The sequence below is a fragment of the Ictalurus furcatus genome, chromosome 11 (assembly GCF_023375685.1).
Source record: "Ictalurus furcatus strain D&B chromosome 11, Billie_1.0, whole genome shotgun sequence".
NCBI lineage: Eukaryota > Metazoa > Chordata > Actinopteri > Siluriformes > Ictaluridae > Ictalurus > Ictalurus furcatus.
Window position 1 is genome coordinate 11,003,884 of NC_071265.1, and position 16,117 is coordinate 11,020,000.

At 38.1% G+C, this 16,117-nt stretch overlaps 1 protein-coding gene across 3 annotated transcripts in view; it reads right to left on the bottom strand.

Moving 5' to 3' along the window:
* The window catches only part of tprg1 (tumor protein p63 regulated 1), a 32,795-nt gene that overhangs the window by 15,298 nt on the left and 1,380 nt on the right, over window positions 1-16,117 (bottom strand). For all 3 annotated transcript variants that reach the window (XM_053636178.1, XM_053636179.1, XM_053636180.1), the window contains 3 exons: window positions 16,093-16,117; window positions 13,266-13,357; window positions 9,852-10,028 (listed from right to left, as the gene is read on the bottom strand). The exon at window positions 16,093-16,117 is cut by the window's right edge. In XM_053636178.1, the coding sequence (XP_053492153.1) occupies window positions 9,852-10,028; window positions 13,266-13,357; window positions 16,093-16,117 (294 nt within the window). The remainder of the gene's footprint in view (window positions 1-9,851; window positions 10,029-13,265; window positions 13,358-16,092) is intronic.

Here is a 16,117-nt window from a genome sequence, read left to right on the forward strand (position 1 = left end):
AAATCCTCCTTCCCAAAACAGCGGAAAATGATTCACGGTCACCCACAACCGCTCCCTATAAAACTATGCGTGCCGGCTTCGTTATTAAACTCTACCTTAAAATGAGTCAATCATTAAATAAAACATTTAATGGCCCACAGCTACATAAATGATTCATTGCTCTGAACCACAGAATACAAACAGGGTCACATCAGGTTGGCTTAGAAATGAGAAAATAAATGCCTGTATGCATTAACTGAATAAGAAAACATTCGAAACGAACAGATAACGTGTTCTAAACAGATACCAACACAGATACAAATAAGAGGTGCACTAAATAGAAAGGTTCACAGGGCATCTGGTTGAAATTAGAAGACTGGGACCCTGTAAGCCATAACAAAAAATGTCACATGATCAGGAGGTTTTTACTTTCATGCGGGCATGAATGAATAAGATATGAAACTTGTGGGACAAAGAAAGACCACATTCATTAACGTGATCATATAGTGTTTGTTCATTCATTCTTGAGAACACTCTGCTCAGGGTTGTGGTGGTGGATTCATATTTAATAAAGAAAAGAAACCTTCTGGTTTAGGCCACAGCCTCTTCACATTTAAAACTGAATGCAGCATACACTCACTGACCACTTTATTAAGAACACCTGGCCACTGAGGTAATTATCCAATAAATCATTCATGTGGCAGCAGCGTAGTGCATAAAATTGTGTTAATGTTCACACGACACCTCAGAATGGGGAAAAATGTCATCTCAATGACTTGTCCATTGAATCTTAATGAAAGTCATTGCATGGTTGTTGATGCCAGACAGGCTACCTCGAGTAGTTCTAAAACACAAAAGCAGCAGCTCTGCAGACGGAAACTCACATAACCACTCTTTATAACCATGATGAGCAGAAAAGCATCTCAAAAAGCACAACAGACTGAACCTTGAGGTGGATGGATTACGACAGCAGAAAACCACATCAGGTTTTCACACACAACGATCTCTAGAGTTTACTCAGAATTGTGGGGAAAAAAACAAAAAAACATACTGTGTGCAGTGGGTCTGCACATTAAAACACCTTGTTGAGTCAATTGCGAATCTGTTTTTAGAGGATTATATACCTAACATGGTGAACAAATTATATTATAGAATTCAGGCAATTTTATTGGGGTTATCTCATACAGTGTGGCAAGTAATTATCTGGAAAGACCTTTGTAATATCCCAGTCTAAAACTGGATTTAAAGAGAAGCAAATCAGTAAATGAATCACATGTAAATGAATCAAATGTAAATGAATCACATGAAAATGAATCACATGAAAATGAATAAATAAATTAAAAGGAAATTTTTCTTAAAAAAACCCCCCCCAAAACAAACAAAAAAAACACCTTGTTGATGAGAGAATTAAGGAAAAATGTAGTTTGGTAGTGGAAAAAAGTGGAATAAAGTGTTTGGTAGTATCTATCGCTAAGGGGAGCTAACGTTCCAGTGTGGATAATATCAGTGAGTTATGATTGCTGACATAATTGATCAGAGCAGAAATGAGGATTTATCAGTCACAGTGATAGGTTAGCTGTGAAATGTGGAGGTGGGAGTGTCCAGATCATTATAGGTGATTTGTGCGAGTTCGGAGTATTGATTGTAGACCTGGCTGACAGTCGCATACTTAAAGATTAGAGGGAAAAGATTTGGTCATTTGTCATTTGTGTGTGCACTCCTGTTTGGGCTAGGCTGTGGTATTGTGTCAGATATTTTCAGATATGTCTCAAATGTGCACTATGAACTTCATTCTTGGAACATCTCACATCAATCACTAACATTTTGCAGTAAATTGCAGTCAGTGAACTGCATCAATTTCCATACATTTTATAGTGTTGAACAAAAGCCAAAACCTTAGCAAAACCTCAAATGTTCACCCGAAATGTTTAGCTTCTAATTCGCATCTGCTGTGTAGCAGCACTCTCACATGATGCATCAGCCAAAAATTAAAAAAATAAAAAATTAAATAAACGACCACAACCTAATGGCTCCACCCCCTTTATCTCAATAAAACAGGCTGCAACAACCAAGCTCAAAATGGGTCTGATATGCCACACTCCATAGTAAACCATCTTCACGGTCTTCTTTGCCCTAAAGATCTGAACTTCTCATTTATACAGTAGTGGAAAGACACCCTTGCAGCAGTGAATAAATCTCACTTGAATACTCTAGATTTGTATGTAGGAACTGCTGCTCTAATCATAAAGACTGTCCTGTGCTCATATCAGGGCTTTTATTCACAATATGCTCATACTGATCATCCTCTCAACATACTTGGTATTGTTTGAGCTTATTAATATATAGCTGTAGAACAGTAATGATTTATAATCCTACTACACACTCAGTACGTTTACATGGGCAACAATAATCAGATATTAACCCGATTAAGACAATACCCTGATTAAGAAAGTACTTTTAAGAAAGTTTTAAGAAAGTACTTTTAAGAAAGTCTGATTAAGAAAGTACATTAATCACTCTATGTTCTAAAACATGTAAAACCTGAACACGAACGGAGTATTCTAAAAGTGACTCATGTAAAAACCTTAATCACAATATTGTCTTATTCAGAATAAGGTCAGTAATCAGATTACTGCTGTCCATGTAAATGGAGTCAGTGTCATCCAGAAAAGAAAGGGTTTCCTTTTGAGTCTGATTCCTCTCAAGGTTTCTTGCCACTGTATGCTCTGGTTTGCTCATTACAGATCTAAATCACTATAAAAATAAATTCAAAGTGCAATCTTATTTGCGTAAAAATTGTCACAGTCAAAAGATGAGACACTAGATTGAATACATACTTTTCATTGTCTTAAGAACATTTTGATAAAGGCTTATGGTTGAAATTTGTCTCTTGTAGTATTGTAGTGCAGTAAAATAAAGTATAGAATGTCTTTAGTTTACAGTATGTAAAACTTCCGCATAGAATTAAATTGTAATTTGTAACAACCAAGTAGTCTTCAATTAGAACTAAAGAGTAGGAGTGAGGAGCTCTGTGCATTTGTGTATTAGGGAAAGCTAAGAAAAGTCTCCTGGATGAAGCTCATTCTTGAAGCTGGTTTAGAAGTTACCAAGACTGTACAATGTTTCATCTCAAATACTAATAAGAATTTTACATTTTCCTTGGCAACTCCAAAATTCCATGTGTGCAATTTCAAATTGTGTTAATGTCTTCATTATTATTCAAAAAATTGTGGAAAATAGCAAGCAAAACTTCTATGGTCACGTATATCCAAACTGAGTTTCTCCAGGGAAAACACACAGTAATATACAGTACACTGAGCACTTTATTAGAAACAATACACTGATATTGCATAGGGTCTCTCTTTGCTCTCAAATCAGCCTCAATTCTTTGTGGCATGGTTGCCACACGATGTTGGAAACATTCCTTTGATATTCTGGTCCATGTTGACATGACTGCATCACACAATCGAGTCCTTTTTGTTAGGTTTTGCAGGTTTTTCAGGTACACTTTCATGCTGAGAATCTCCCGTTCTACCACATCTCAAAGGTGTTCTACTGGATTCAGATCTGGTGACTGGGAAGGCCACTGAATAAACCAGTTTGAGACTGCTTTATGATATGGTGCATTATAATGCTGGAAATAGCTATTAGAAGATGGGTAAATTGTGGCCATGAAGGGATGCACATGGTCAGCAACAAACCTCGAAGAGGATGTGGCATTCAGGTGTTTTCTTGCCCAAAGTGTGGCAAGAAAACATTCCCCACACCATTACACCACCTCCGCCAGCCTGGACTGTTGACACAAGGAAGTTGGCTCCATGGATTCCTGCTGTTGGCACCTAATTCTGACTCTACCATCTGTGTGCCTCAGAATAAATTGAGATTCATCAGACCAGGCTAAGTTTTTCCAAGTCCAGTTTGGGTGATTTGGGTGTGCCCATTGCAGCCTCAGCTTTCTGTTCTTGGTTTACAGAAATGGAACTCGACATTGTCTTTGTCCCGGAATGTAAGGGAGGATAGGACGGATGCAAGTGCAGTAAAAGGGGCGGCTGTGGCTCAGATGGTAGAGCGGGTTGTCCACTAATCGTAGGGTTGGCAGTTTGATTCCCGGCCCACATGACTCCACATGCCGAAGTGTCCTTGGGCAAGACACTGAACCCCAAGTTGCTCCCGATGGCCAGTTAGCGCCTTGCATGGCAGCTCTGCTACCGTTCGTGTGTGAGTGTGTGCGAGAACGGGGGAATGAGGACCAGTGTAAAGCGCTTTCAATAAAAGCGCTATATAAGTGCAGACCATTTACCATTAAAAGACGTTTAATAGGGAGAGACAGGCAGACAAATCCAAATCATGATACAAGAGCGTGGTCAAAACAGGCAATGGGTCAAGCGATCTACAAACAGGCATAAACTGGGCAAGGCTAGAATCCAAAACAAGAAACGAGAAACGAAAAACAAAGTCAATAAACATGAATCAAACCGAGAAACGAGGAACAACCGCTTGGAAACGAGAATACACTCAATACTACGCCAAGTCATGGTGTTCAAAAAGTCTCTTTTATAGCGTGGAGTGAATGAGTGTGAGATTGGCAACATTAGTGTGTAGTTAGAGTTCCGGAGAAGGTGAAAGTGTGTGTGTGTGTGTGTGTGGGAAGTGTAGTCCATGGCGGCCATGTTTGTAGGTCGCAGTGCAGGATGGGAAATGTAGGATGGGAAATGTAGTCACTGGTTTGCTGTGACAGTCTTCTGCTGTTTAGCCCATCTGCCTCAAGGTTCAACGTTGTGAATTCGAGATGCTTTTCTGCTCACCACAATTGTACAGAGTGGTTATCAGAGTTACTGTAGCCTTTCTGTCAGCTCGAACCAGTCTGGCCATTCTCTGGCCAAGTTTTTCCTGCAAAACTGCCACTCACTGGATGTTTTATTTTTCTTCATTGCGCCATTCTGAGTAAACTCTAGAGACTATTGTGAGTAAAAATCCCAGGAGATCAGCAGTTATAGAAATACTCAAACCAACCCATCTGGTACCAACAATCATGCCACAGTCTAAATCCCTGAGATCACATTTTGTCCCCATTCTGATGGTTGATATGAACATTACCCGAAGCTGCTGGCCCGAATCTGCATGATTTTATGCACTGCACTGCTGCCACACGATTGGTTGATTAGATAATTGCATGAATGAGTAGGTGTACAGGCATTTGTAATAAAGTGTTCAGTCAGTGTACATGGCTCATATCAGCAAATATAGCATTTTTTTTTTTTAAATCACAAGTCAAATCAAATTTGAAGAAGCAAGCACAAAGTAATAACAAACAAAGTTTCCTTGGTCTGAAACACATTGCACTAAATTTATGTAAAGTATATAATGTAAGACATAGCTTTAAAAATAAAGACTGAGACCAAGAGAAGGAAAACAGCAAATAGCAAAGAGATAGAATGATAAGCAAGATGAAAGATGAGAAGGTGAAAGAAGATAAGAGTTCCTGTCTCTGGATTGTGGCTGGCTTTTCTTCCTTGCAGCACTTTAGGGTGGTTTTCATTGGTGACTTTATTTATAATTGAATGTAATGTGTGAAGATAAAGGCCCTATAGTATCGCCTGTCTCTCCTAAGCGCTTTACGCTGCATTACGCTTTATTCATTGAATTAGCTCTACTTGAGTTGGCGTCCCCTGAGCCTGCTTTAAAGAATTTCCCATGAAAGGCTTACATTAATTTCAGCCACTAATCACATGCACTAGAGTGTGGCTGTGTATTCTGCACACTTCTCCCATATAACATCCCTCCTCATTCATTTCCACATAATCCCCTCCAGAAAAAAAAAGAAGAAACAATGTTCGCCTCCTTACGCTTTGCTGCCACCGTTTAAAGAAATAAGCCATTTTACAGTACTCTTACCTCAAATGTAGTAGATTCACTGGGATATAATTGGTGTCTAAAGTTTGCTTTTTTATTTTCGTATTAGAAATATAACAATCTAGACCTTTTTCAAAAATGTTTTTAATCTAATCGCATTAGCTAAACCATTTGCATTATCTAAAATGGTGAGGTGTTAACTACTCTTGCAAAAATTCCTCATTCAAAATGTTGTTCTGTCATGTGACATTCTGTAATGAACATGAAAGTAAAGCTTCTAGCTGTCAATTTAACATGACAAAAATGCATGCCAAAATCTTCCCACACCTGTTTGATTCGTTATATAATGACTACACAGACAACTTTATAAAACAGCAGAATTAGTGTAATAAAAATAAACAAATCAAATTAACTCTGCTCAAAGTGATGTCAATCAAGGTAGTGAAGAAGAAAGTGAAGTCTGGCTTCAAGATGGCAACTATTATGGAATATTATAATTATAATATAATTATGGTATATATTATAACTTGATAATTATTATAATATATAATCATATATTATATTACATTATTATGGAAATCACTCGCTGCTGCTGAAGATGGCCCCACATGGACAGCCTAAAGAATCACAAGATTACTGTGCATGGTACCACACCATGAAGATGGCTTTGGACTGCAATTGATACAAACATTTTTTGCTATGATGGCTTAGGACTGCAATTCCCATGAACAGTTATGCACTGAAGTCTCCATCAGTGAACAGTTGGTAATTTAAAACTATAATGAAGGGCCTGGTTACACAATTGCAATTTTTGACCATGTTGTACACAGCTATAGAAGGGAATTATTTATAATTGGGCGTCACCCAGATGAGGTTCCAGATGTTCCATTTATGTCTGGTTCCTCTGAAGGTTTCTTCCTCATGTCGTCTCAGGGAGTTTTTCCTTGCCCCCATCACCTCTGGCTTGCTCATTAGGGATAACCTTTAAGTTTAAAATTTATATCCTGAATTCATATATATCTGTAAAGCTGCTTTCCTCCATATAACTTTTATACACTGGAGTTAAATGTGAATTCTTCAGGACCATTGCGCAACATGGTAGCATGTTACATAGGACTGCATACAGTGCAAATACACAACAGTGCGAGACAAGTGCAAAGCTATACAATGCACACATAAGACAGTCGTATAGTCACAGATGACTAGAAACCAGTCAAATACATTTGAAAGTTGAGGTTTTGGCCAAACTATTTCTTTAAGTCATGCCTCATGCTTCTCATTCATCTCCATTAAGTGCTTTATCCTGATCAGGGCTGTAATGGATCCCAGGTACACTGGGTGGGAGGGGCAGAAATACACCCTGGAATGGATGCCTGTCCATCACAGAGCACAATGCACACATACACACACTCATATCAAGTGAGAGGTGGGAGGAAACTGGAGGACCCAGAGGAAACCAATGTGAACACAGGAGAACATGAAAATCTCCATACAGACAGTAACCCGAGCTCGGGATTGAACCAGGTACGCTGAAGCTGTGAGGAGGCAACACTACTGTGTTGCAGTGAGGACGGTGCAAAATGTAAGAAGTCCAGAATCAAAGTAGTGACATTGAGAGTATCAGCAGAGTTTCATTTCTAATGGGAGTGACTGAGTTATAAAACCTTGAAGTAATATCAATATTAAATAATGATTGATGCATCCATGTAGTTAACCATCTACAGTGATGTAAGTGAAAGCACACAGTGTAACATAACACCTGCGTGAATATTGTGCTCTTGAACACTCACTACAGCGCCAATGGCATAAATCAGCAATACATTCCAGAGCCATTTTCACTACTGGGACACAGTTAAATGAAGCTCCCCATTTCTGCTAATCATATAGCTTACAGTAATCGACATAAGAATTACTCAATCATTCAGCAAAGTATGTTTAATACAGAAGGACATTTCATTGGTTTCCTGAAAGCCCTTTTCCACATCTGTGCCACTGTGCTACTCTCAAATCATCTCTGCACATGCTACACTTCCCAAATCAGAGTGCAACACACAGCCCTAGTTTACTTTAGGATCAGCTACAAAAGGTGAGTAGAAGTTTATCAGATATCAGAGAGCAGAAAGAGTGCAAAAGGAGGTGTTGTGCTTCTGTTTGTATAAGTACTTTGAACAAGACCAGATGTGCTTCATGTAGCACATGTTACTGTAATAGTGCTTATCTGGCTTAAGTGTGTAAATATGACAAGCTCTGAACCAACAAGAGAATTCCGGAGAGAGCTGGCTGCTAAGGTGCACAAATTAGATTTAGTCCGCTGATGAAGAAAGAAACGCTCAAAGAAAAAACACTAGACACTGAATTTCAGTCTTATATCAGTAACCCCCTAACCTTTACTGCTCTAACAAGAACAACCAATCACAGCCAGACTGGATCCCTGTAGCCATACCATACATTACAACATTCACTCACACATGTATTATACACTTGATGTTGAAAATATTGATATTTTTATTACCAGTAAATGGGCTAGCTGTGCTTATAACAAATAAATAATTCATAAATGAATAACAATAAGGTCAGAATTTTTGCCATCAACATGTCTTATTTGCTGTTAACAACTGAAGTGGATTATGTTTTACAGGCATTGTGTTTTCTGGTTATCAGGGCATCTGTCTGTCCATCTATCCGAGATTCTCGTTAGTACGACATCTCAAGAACGAGTAGTTGAATGTTTGTAGAATTTATATGACATTTTCAGGTGAAGTGATTAGATTTTGGAATTGATCCAACCAGGGTCAAGATCACACCAAGCCCAAATGTCTGAAATAGTTCTTCTTCAATAGTGTCCTTCCTGTTTGAAGTATATTTTAAGGGTATTCAAGGCATGCAAATTAGTAACAAGGAGGACTAGAGTTGTTGGTGGCTGATGCATCTCCACTGACACTGTTGGCATAAAGTTCTAGTTTTTTACTTTTGTGGAACCAAGAACAATAGCATCACCACCCGGCATAAAAAAAAAGAAGAAATTATAAAATTATTCAGCTGATCTTGTTCTAGCCCAGACTGTTGCTTCACGCATATTGTTGAGCATTGTATCAAGTTATTACATGCAGAATGAAATGCCCCTTAGATGTGGTGTCCACTGGGTCTAATTCACTGGTCACCAACCCTCTTCCTTGAGATCTACCTTCCTGCAGGTTTCATCTCCAACCAAAATCTAATACACCTGTTTTAGTTGATCAAGAACCTCTTAAGGCAATGGTTAACTGGTCAGGTGGGCGTGATTATGGGTGGAGCTAAAGTCTTCAGGAAGGTGGATCTCCAGGAACAGGGTTGGTGACCACTGATCTAATTTATTTAAGCCTATTACACTGACACATCTATTACATGTCATCAGAAGTTATTAAGAAGGTGCATGTGAAATTGTCATGGCCCCCAGGGGCAATTCCACCTTGGGCCACTAGAGGGCCCCCTGACTGTCCTTGCAGAACAACTTCTTCTGTTGTCTCACTCATTTCCCGTTTTACCATGCTTGCCTGTTTGTTGTTTTTCTTGATTAGTTAACCTATATAAGTTCCCCGTTTTTTCTCCTTTATTGCTGGAGCATTACGTTCAGATTGTTTTTGTGGTTTATATATGATGTGGCTGTTTCTCTTTTTCCCCCATTTTATGTTATTTCTACTAAGCATAGTCTTTTTGATATTTTAAGTATTTTCTAGCCTTGTTTATATAGTATTGCTTAGTTTCTAGTTGTTCCCTGGTGTTTTCTGGTGCTCCTGGTTCCTTGAGTCTGTTTCCCTGTGTCTTGTTTTTTAAGCAAAGATGTTCTGCACGTGCATCCGCCTCCGTGGACTGCTGACAAAAAAACTTTTATTCATTGACTTTCAATGTGTTCCTGTGTTATGTCACTATAGGATGAGACCGTGAGCAAAAAGGCCCAACCATAATAATAGTAACGACGAGTTACTAATAAAAATGAGAAGTCAATTTCTCATTTTCTGCAATCTGAGTAAGCTACTCACGTGAGGAGGGAGCGAGGGGGGAAAGTAAAGGCACCCTCGGTGATCCGGTCAACAAGATTAAGAGGAATTCTCTGGATCTGCTCGCAGTTTAGCATGATGAAATCGTACTTGCAGATGAGGAGGGACTTCTCCGTGATCAACACCACTCGCTCTTTTTCATTGTTCCAGTGATCAATCCTGGTGAACAAAGAAACATATTTAAATTTAAATAATAAAAAAAAAACTCTGAGTACTCTTTTTAGTAATGTATTGTGATGGTCTTGACTGGTCTACCTTCATAAGAATATATACAATTCTTCATCAAAATACGAAGACACTGAAAAGAAAAACACTGCTGGAAATGAAATGAAAGAATGACGGATTAGGGATGAAGGTGTCAGTGACAGCACTGGGAGAATGAAACCTGTGACAGATGAGTAGTGTTTCAATCTATTCAGCTTTCCGGGACTACTGAGCATATATTTGCTGAACACATCTTCTGGGAACTTCTGAATAAATTCAGTGCAAACAGAGGAATTACATCTCAAACGGTGATACAAAGAACACTGAGCCACTGCACAACAAGTTTGACTAAAATACACAGTTGAAAACAATGCCATCATTGGAAAACACATAAATGACTATGACATGATTCTTAGAAATTAGGAACATAGAACACATACTGGCATCGCTTTTCCTCAGGAATTGTAACATGACTGCTAAAGAGGTTTACATGAAAATGTAATTCTGCAGTCAGGGTAGTGTATTTTGACAGTAAGTTATTTTGAGGTAAGACAAATATACAAAACCTCTCAATTATGTACATACTCTAAAAACTTCAATATTTCATGAAGTGCCTTCAGGAAAACCTCATCAAATATGTATGCTTGCATTTTTTTAGTTCCCAGATGTTACACTGAGCACAAAAGTAAAAGAGTTCAGAAGATGAATCACTGATACATAAGCTTTGAATGTGAATGACCTTTTTGTGAAACAAAGACAGAGCCAGAGGACAAAAAAACTTGCAAAATATTGTTGTGTTCTTGCCTCATTTCGTCGCTGCTGCAGGTGCGTAGGCGAGCCAGAGAAGAAAAAGAAAAGAAAAAAGGAATTTCAAAGTAGAACACTATTCCAGCCTTTTATTTGGGGGGGGGGGCGCGTGGGGGGGTGTTGTCTCTAAAGGACATCAGTGACTCCTTGTAGCTCAGATTGGATGGGCAATGAGAGGAAGAGAACGTCTGAGTCACACATCTAAGTCTCACATTTGGCTCCAGAGTCTCTAAAACCCCACACAAAGGATATTGGACTACAACGACATGAGCCACATGGGAAAACCATGAGGAAATCCAATGTTTAAACCTGAGGACAACCACTGGTGGGCCCTTTTGCAAGTTTCTTAATCCTCAACTTCTCAGCTTTATGTTTAGATTGGAATCTTAACCATTTGACAAGTGAACAAATGTAATCATAATAAATCAATACCCTGTCAATCAGAGTGAGCTTATGTGGAAGAGGGCAGTTAGAGCTTTCCTCTGGCTTGGTTCATACTACTTGGCTGGTAGACATTGTGTCATAGGGGAGAGCTAGAAAGTGGTGGAAGACAGTAGTGACCCCAAAAAAGACAGACATTAACTGCTTTATCCTGGACAGGGTCGCGGTCAATCTCGAGTTTATCCCGGGAACACTGGGTGCAAGGCAGGGTAATTCACCCTGCATGGGATGCCAGTCCATTGCAGCGCACCAATCACATGCATTCGCACCTTTAGCAAAGCCAATCTACCTACCTGCATAGTTTTGGAACTAGGATTGAACCAGGGAGACTAGAACCATGAGATTCAACAATATCCTCTGTGCCAACATGCCACTTTATTTCTTCATATATTAGTGTAATATTTTAATTGTAATCGTAATTGTTTTAGAGGAAATTACTTTCAGCCATCCATCCATCCATTTTCTGTACTGCTTATCCTACACAGGGTCACGGGGGAGCCTGGAGCTTATCCCAGGGAACACCCTGGTTGGGGGGCCATGCCATCGCGGGGCATAATCACACACCCATTCACACACTATGGACAATTTGGAAAAGCTATTCAGCCTACAATGCAGGACTTTGAACTCGGGTAAAAAAACAGAGTACCAGGAGGAAATAGTATTCTGAAGCATGAGAAGAACATGCAAATTGCGTGCACACAGGGTGGAGGTGGAATTCGAGCCCCCAATCATGGAAGTGCGAGGCAAACATACTAACCAATCATTGTGCCCCCCACTTCCAAACTTATTATTAATATTATTATTATAATTATTATAGTGTAAACAGCACGGTACTATTTATTCAACAAACCCCTAACATAGGTGCAACACAATGTAATACATGAATATGTTTTACTTTGGAACATTGCCTAAAGTATGGAAATATGGAATTATAAGTACACTGCACATATAAGAAAGCTGTGCAGGTCACAGGAAATTGTTGGTTGTGTGTGTGTGTGTGTGTGTGTGTGTGTGAGTGTGTGTATGTGTGTGTTGGGCTGAAGAAAATGCAATATATTATTCATTCACATGCGGTAAGCTTTTAAAAGAATTTCCTGAAAGCTTGTGTCCACTGATAGAAGCTGACATCCGCCTGCACATTTAGCAAAACTTCCCTCAGCAGCCCTGCTTTACTGTCTGTTTATTTCACTTTAATAATTTCCTGCACATCTGCCTTATTTATAGAAAGGCATGACGGATTAATGGACTGTCAGGTGCAACCTTGCAAGTTGGGATCTTGTGTAAGATGGATTCCTTAATACTGCCTGCGAGTGTGTTACTAACATTAGTATTAGTGTGCAATGTTGCCACATTATATGACAACATTAGTCCATGTGTGTGTAGGCTTGGAGAAAATTTTCAAAGGTTAATGGGTTAAAGGGAAGAATGATTTGTTTACCATTTACATACAGGCTTCCTCCTTGTTAAATAGTAACTAGCACAAGTTTAACAGATGATTCGATTGTTATATCTGCAGTTGTGAGAACAGCACAGCCTGTAAGATAAACTGGATAATTTATAGTCATAAGTTTTTATACTTCCTGTACTTGATATAACCTGTAACATTCTTAGGTGCATTTTCCAACAGAGGCGTCATCGACCTAACCTCACAAAAGGGGTTTCTCTAAACACGAATAAAACACTGAACAGGAAGTCCTTTACACTACAGTTTCTCAAATAGGAACTTCAGTGCATTTGAAACATGTTACTCTGATAGAAGAAAGCATATCAACTCTTAACTAGCACAATACCATACTGCAAAACCAACATTCCAATCAGTTAAAGGCAAACAATTAAAACTGTGAAGTGATTATATCAGGGTGTGGTGGCATATGTAAAGTATACTGATATATTATGATGTCTAAGTTTGTGTGCTTTATTCATAATAACAAAAGAAGAACATACTCAACCAGAAGCCAAACACTCTGGACAGCACCATCCACTTTCTGGTCTACCAGTGATTTGATGTCCTCAATTGCGCTGTCCAGAGTTCCAGGCTAAACCAATAACCAAAAACAAGGATCAGCAGTCATTGAGATGAAAACTTCAACTTGGTCATTTAGGATCATTCAGCTCTGTTCACTGACAAGCTGTTATTGCTAATGCTTTTAATATTTCATTAAAAAATGAATTATTTATGGGACACTTAACATTACACAAGCATTCTCAGAAGCAACAAAGAAGTTAGCAAAACAACACAAATTAACAGGGATGTGCAGAGAGTTCCTCAGGGGCAGGGGCTCAAATGTCAAAAAGGGTTTCATGATCAAAGAGCTAATTTTTACTACTTTACTACTTTAACTACTTTACTAACTTGAATTTAACTACATATTCTTATCACCCTGGTAGACACTGTAAACAGACTGTGTGTGGTCACAATAATGAATATGAGAAGAACACTATTAATATAACCTAATGGTATTTTATTTTTACATTCATAGAAATAATTACAACAAAACAGCAACTTTTAGTGGAGAGATGAATCCAAAGAACCTATACTTTTTTTTTTTTTTTAAACATTATAAAATAAAATAAAAACTACAGTATTTTCCACAAGTACCATCCACAAATGTAGTGACACACCCATGGCACTTACTGTAAAAGTCAGTAAAACTATTAATTTCACAATTAAATTTACATTTGGCAGCAGCACTCTGATTTCCATAAAACTGCAGCACTGCTTGCTGAACTGGCTTTTTAGTCTCAAAGCTTGTCATTTTTGCCTTCTAAATTTCATTTTAAAAAGATCAATTGAGATCTTAATGATCTTATATCACAATTTTTTTCATATCACTTAGGCTACAGGATGAAATTTACCATATTAGTTAACAAGGGGCAAGTGTCTATATGTACATAGTATAACTAATACAGTATATATATGTAGTATACATATTCTATATATATATATACTACATACGTATATATATATATATATATATATATATATATATATATATATATATATATATATATATATCAAGCTCATGCTGAATGGAGCATACGCTTTCAATTTGTAGTGTCTGTTGAACGTTCTTCAACTGAACTAAATGGTTTTTATTTATATAAAAAAGCAAAATGACAGTGGAGGCGGTGCCACGAGGGCCAAGGGTAACTGCTGTATGGCTGAACAGAACACCGTGTAACACCGACTATCGCAGCAAGCCTAACTCTTAGTAAACATATGATGCATTTTTTGCAACTATCTGTCTCATATTAGCGCACCTTTTTTCACCCATGTTGATAAGGTAGCTATTCCTTTCGCTGCCTCTTTCTTTAGTTTTTCTTTAATTTTCTGCCATCTCTGTCTGTTTGACATCGTGCTTTTACTGACTATATAACATACATATAGGTCTAATATAACGAGGTGACTTGCAGCTCTGGAAATTTAACGAAATTGAGTAGCTAGTACTTCCCAACACATTCCCTCTCAATCAATCTGAAAACTACTGGCGATAAGCATATAAATGCTGCTAATATTATGAAAAGGTTAGCAGAAGAGCTAGTGGTCTCAGCATACCTGTCTGTCTGCTGAAGAGAGACACATCGCGATTGCGTCATGACAACGAGTCTATCTGACGGCAGACTTGAGTCGGACAAATAAATAGGAAAATTCTCAGACTTTCTTGTGATTAATTTGCAACTGTTTTTGCATGCTCTCGTGTTAAATTGAATTCAAATGCTTTATACGTAATATAATTGTTTATTAATTAATGTTGAGAGGGGCTCTTTTAAATAATTTAGACCCCCCCCCCCCCGCGCATGTCCCTGTAAATTAACTAACACTTCATTCATAACTAATTGAATTTTAGATTTCATAGTTAAAATAAATAATTAAAGCTCATTACACAGGACATTACACGTATATATATTTATTATGTATTTTTATGTCTAAAACATTGACAAACATTTTGCGGTTTAATGCAAAACATTTCTTTGTGCATAATTTTTTATTTTTATTTTTACTTTTGCCTTTGTCAGATAACAAGAACCTGGGATTTGTTAAATGTGAAATCTCTGACTGTCTTGTTACTGCAGAGAGTTCTGTTACTGTGAACAATGTCCGAGTTTTCAAAACAGGTTTTGATTAACAAATTCTGAAAGGTCTGTGTGGAAAAACACCAGGTAGAGAGATAGCGAGAGAGAGAGAGAGAGAGAGAGAGAGAGAGAGAGAGAGTGTATGTGTGTGTGTGTGTATACAATAAAGGAAGGAAGGTGAGCTTTACCGCCTCACACGTCATTAAGTATATTTACTATGGGCGGGTAGAGGATCACTTCATTGTTAGACCTGAGCGAACTTTACAATTAACACTGTAAGAATAACAATGAGTGCGGAGACTGAAACACATTATATCATGCATTCTACTGGGAGTATAGACCAGAAAACCATGCACAAACAATAACCAAAGTTTGAGCGCTATCAACAAGAGCGGTTTAGAGTTTTTACAGAAATAGAACCAAACTTTATGTTTCTGAAGAGTGCTACTATTTCTGCTGATATTAACTGAGCAACGTTATCAAGATTAACACTAAATGGTAGAACTAACACAACTAGACTTCTATTAGATTCTTGAAAATGTTTCGAGCATTTTGAAGTCTTTAAGATTATAACATTGCCTTGCATTTTAAATGACTTGGATTAACTAAAAACGTAATACACATCACACTTTACCCATCTCCCCTCAAACAATGCACAGTTTGAGTTTTAACTAAAAAGCAAGATCCTGCATATTACCCGAAGGACAAAGAATCTCCTGAGC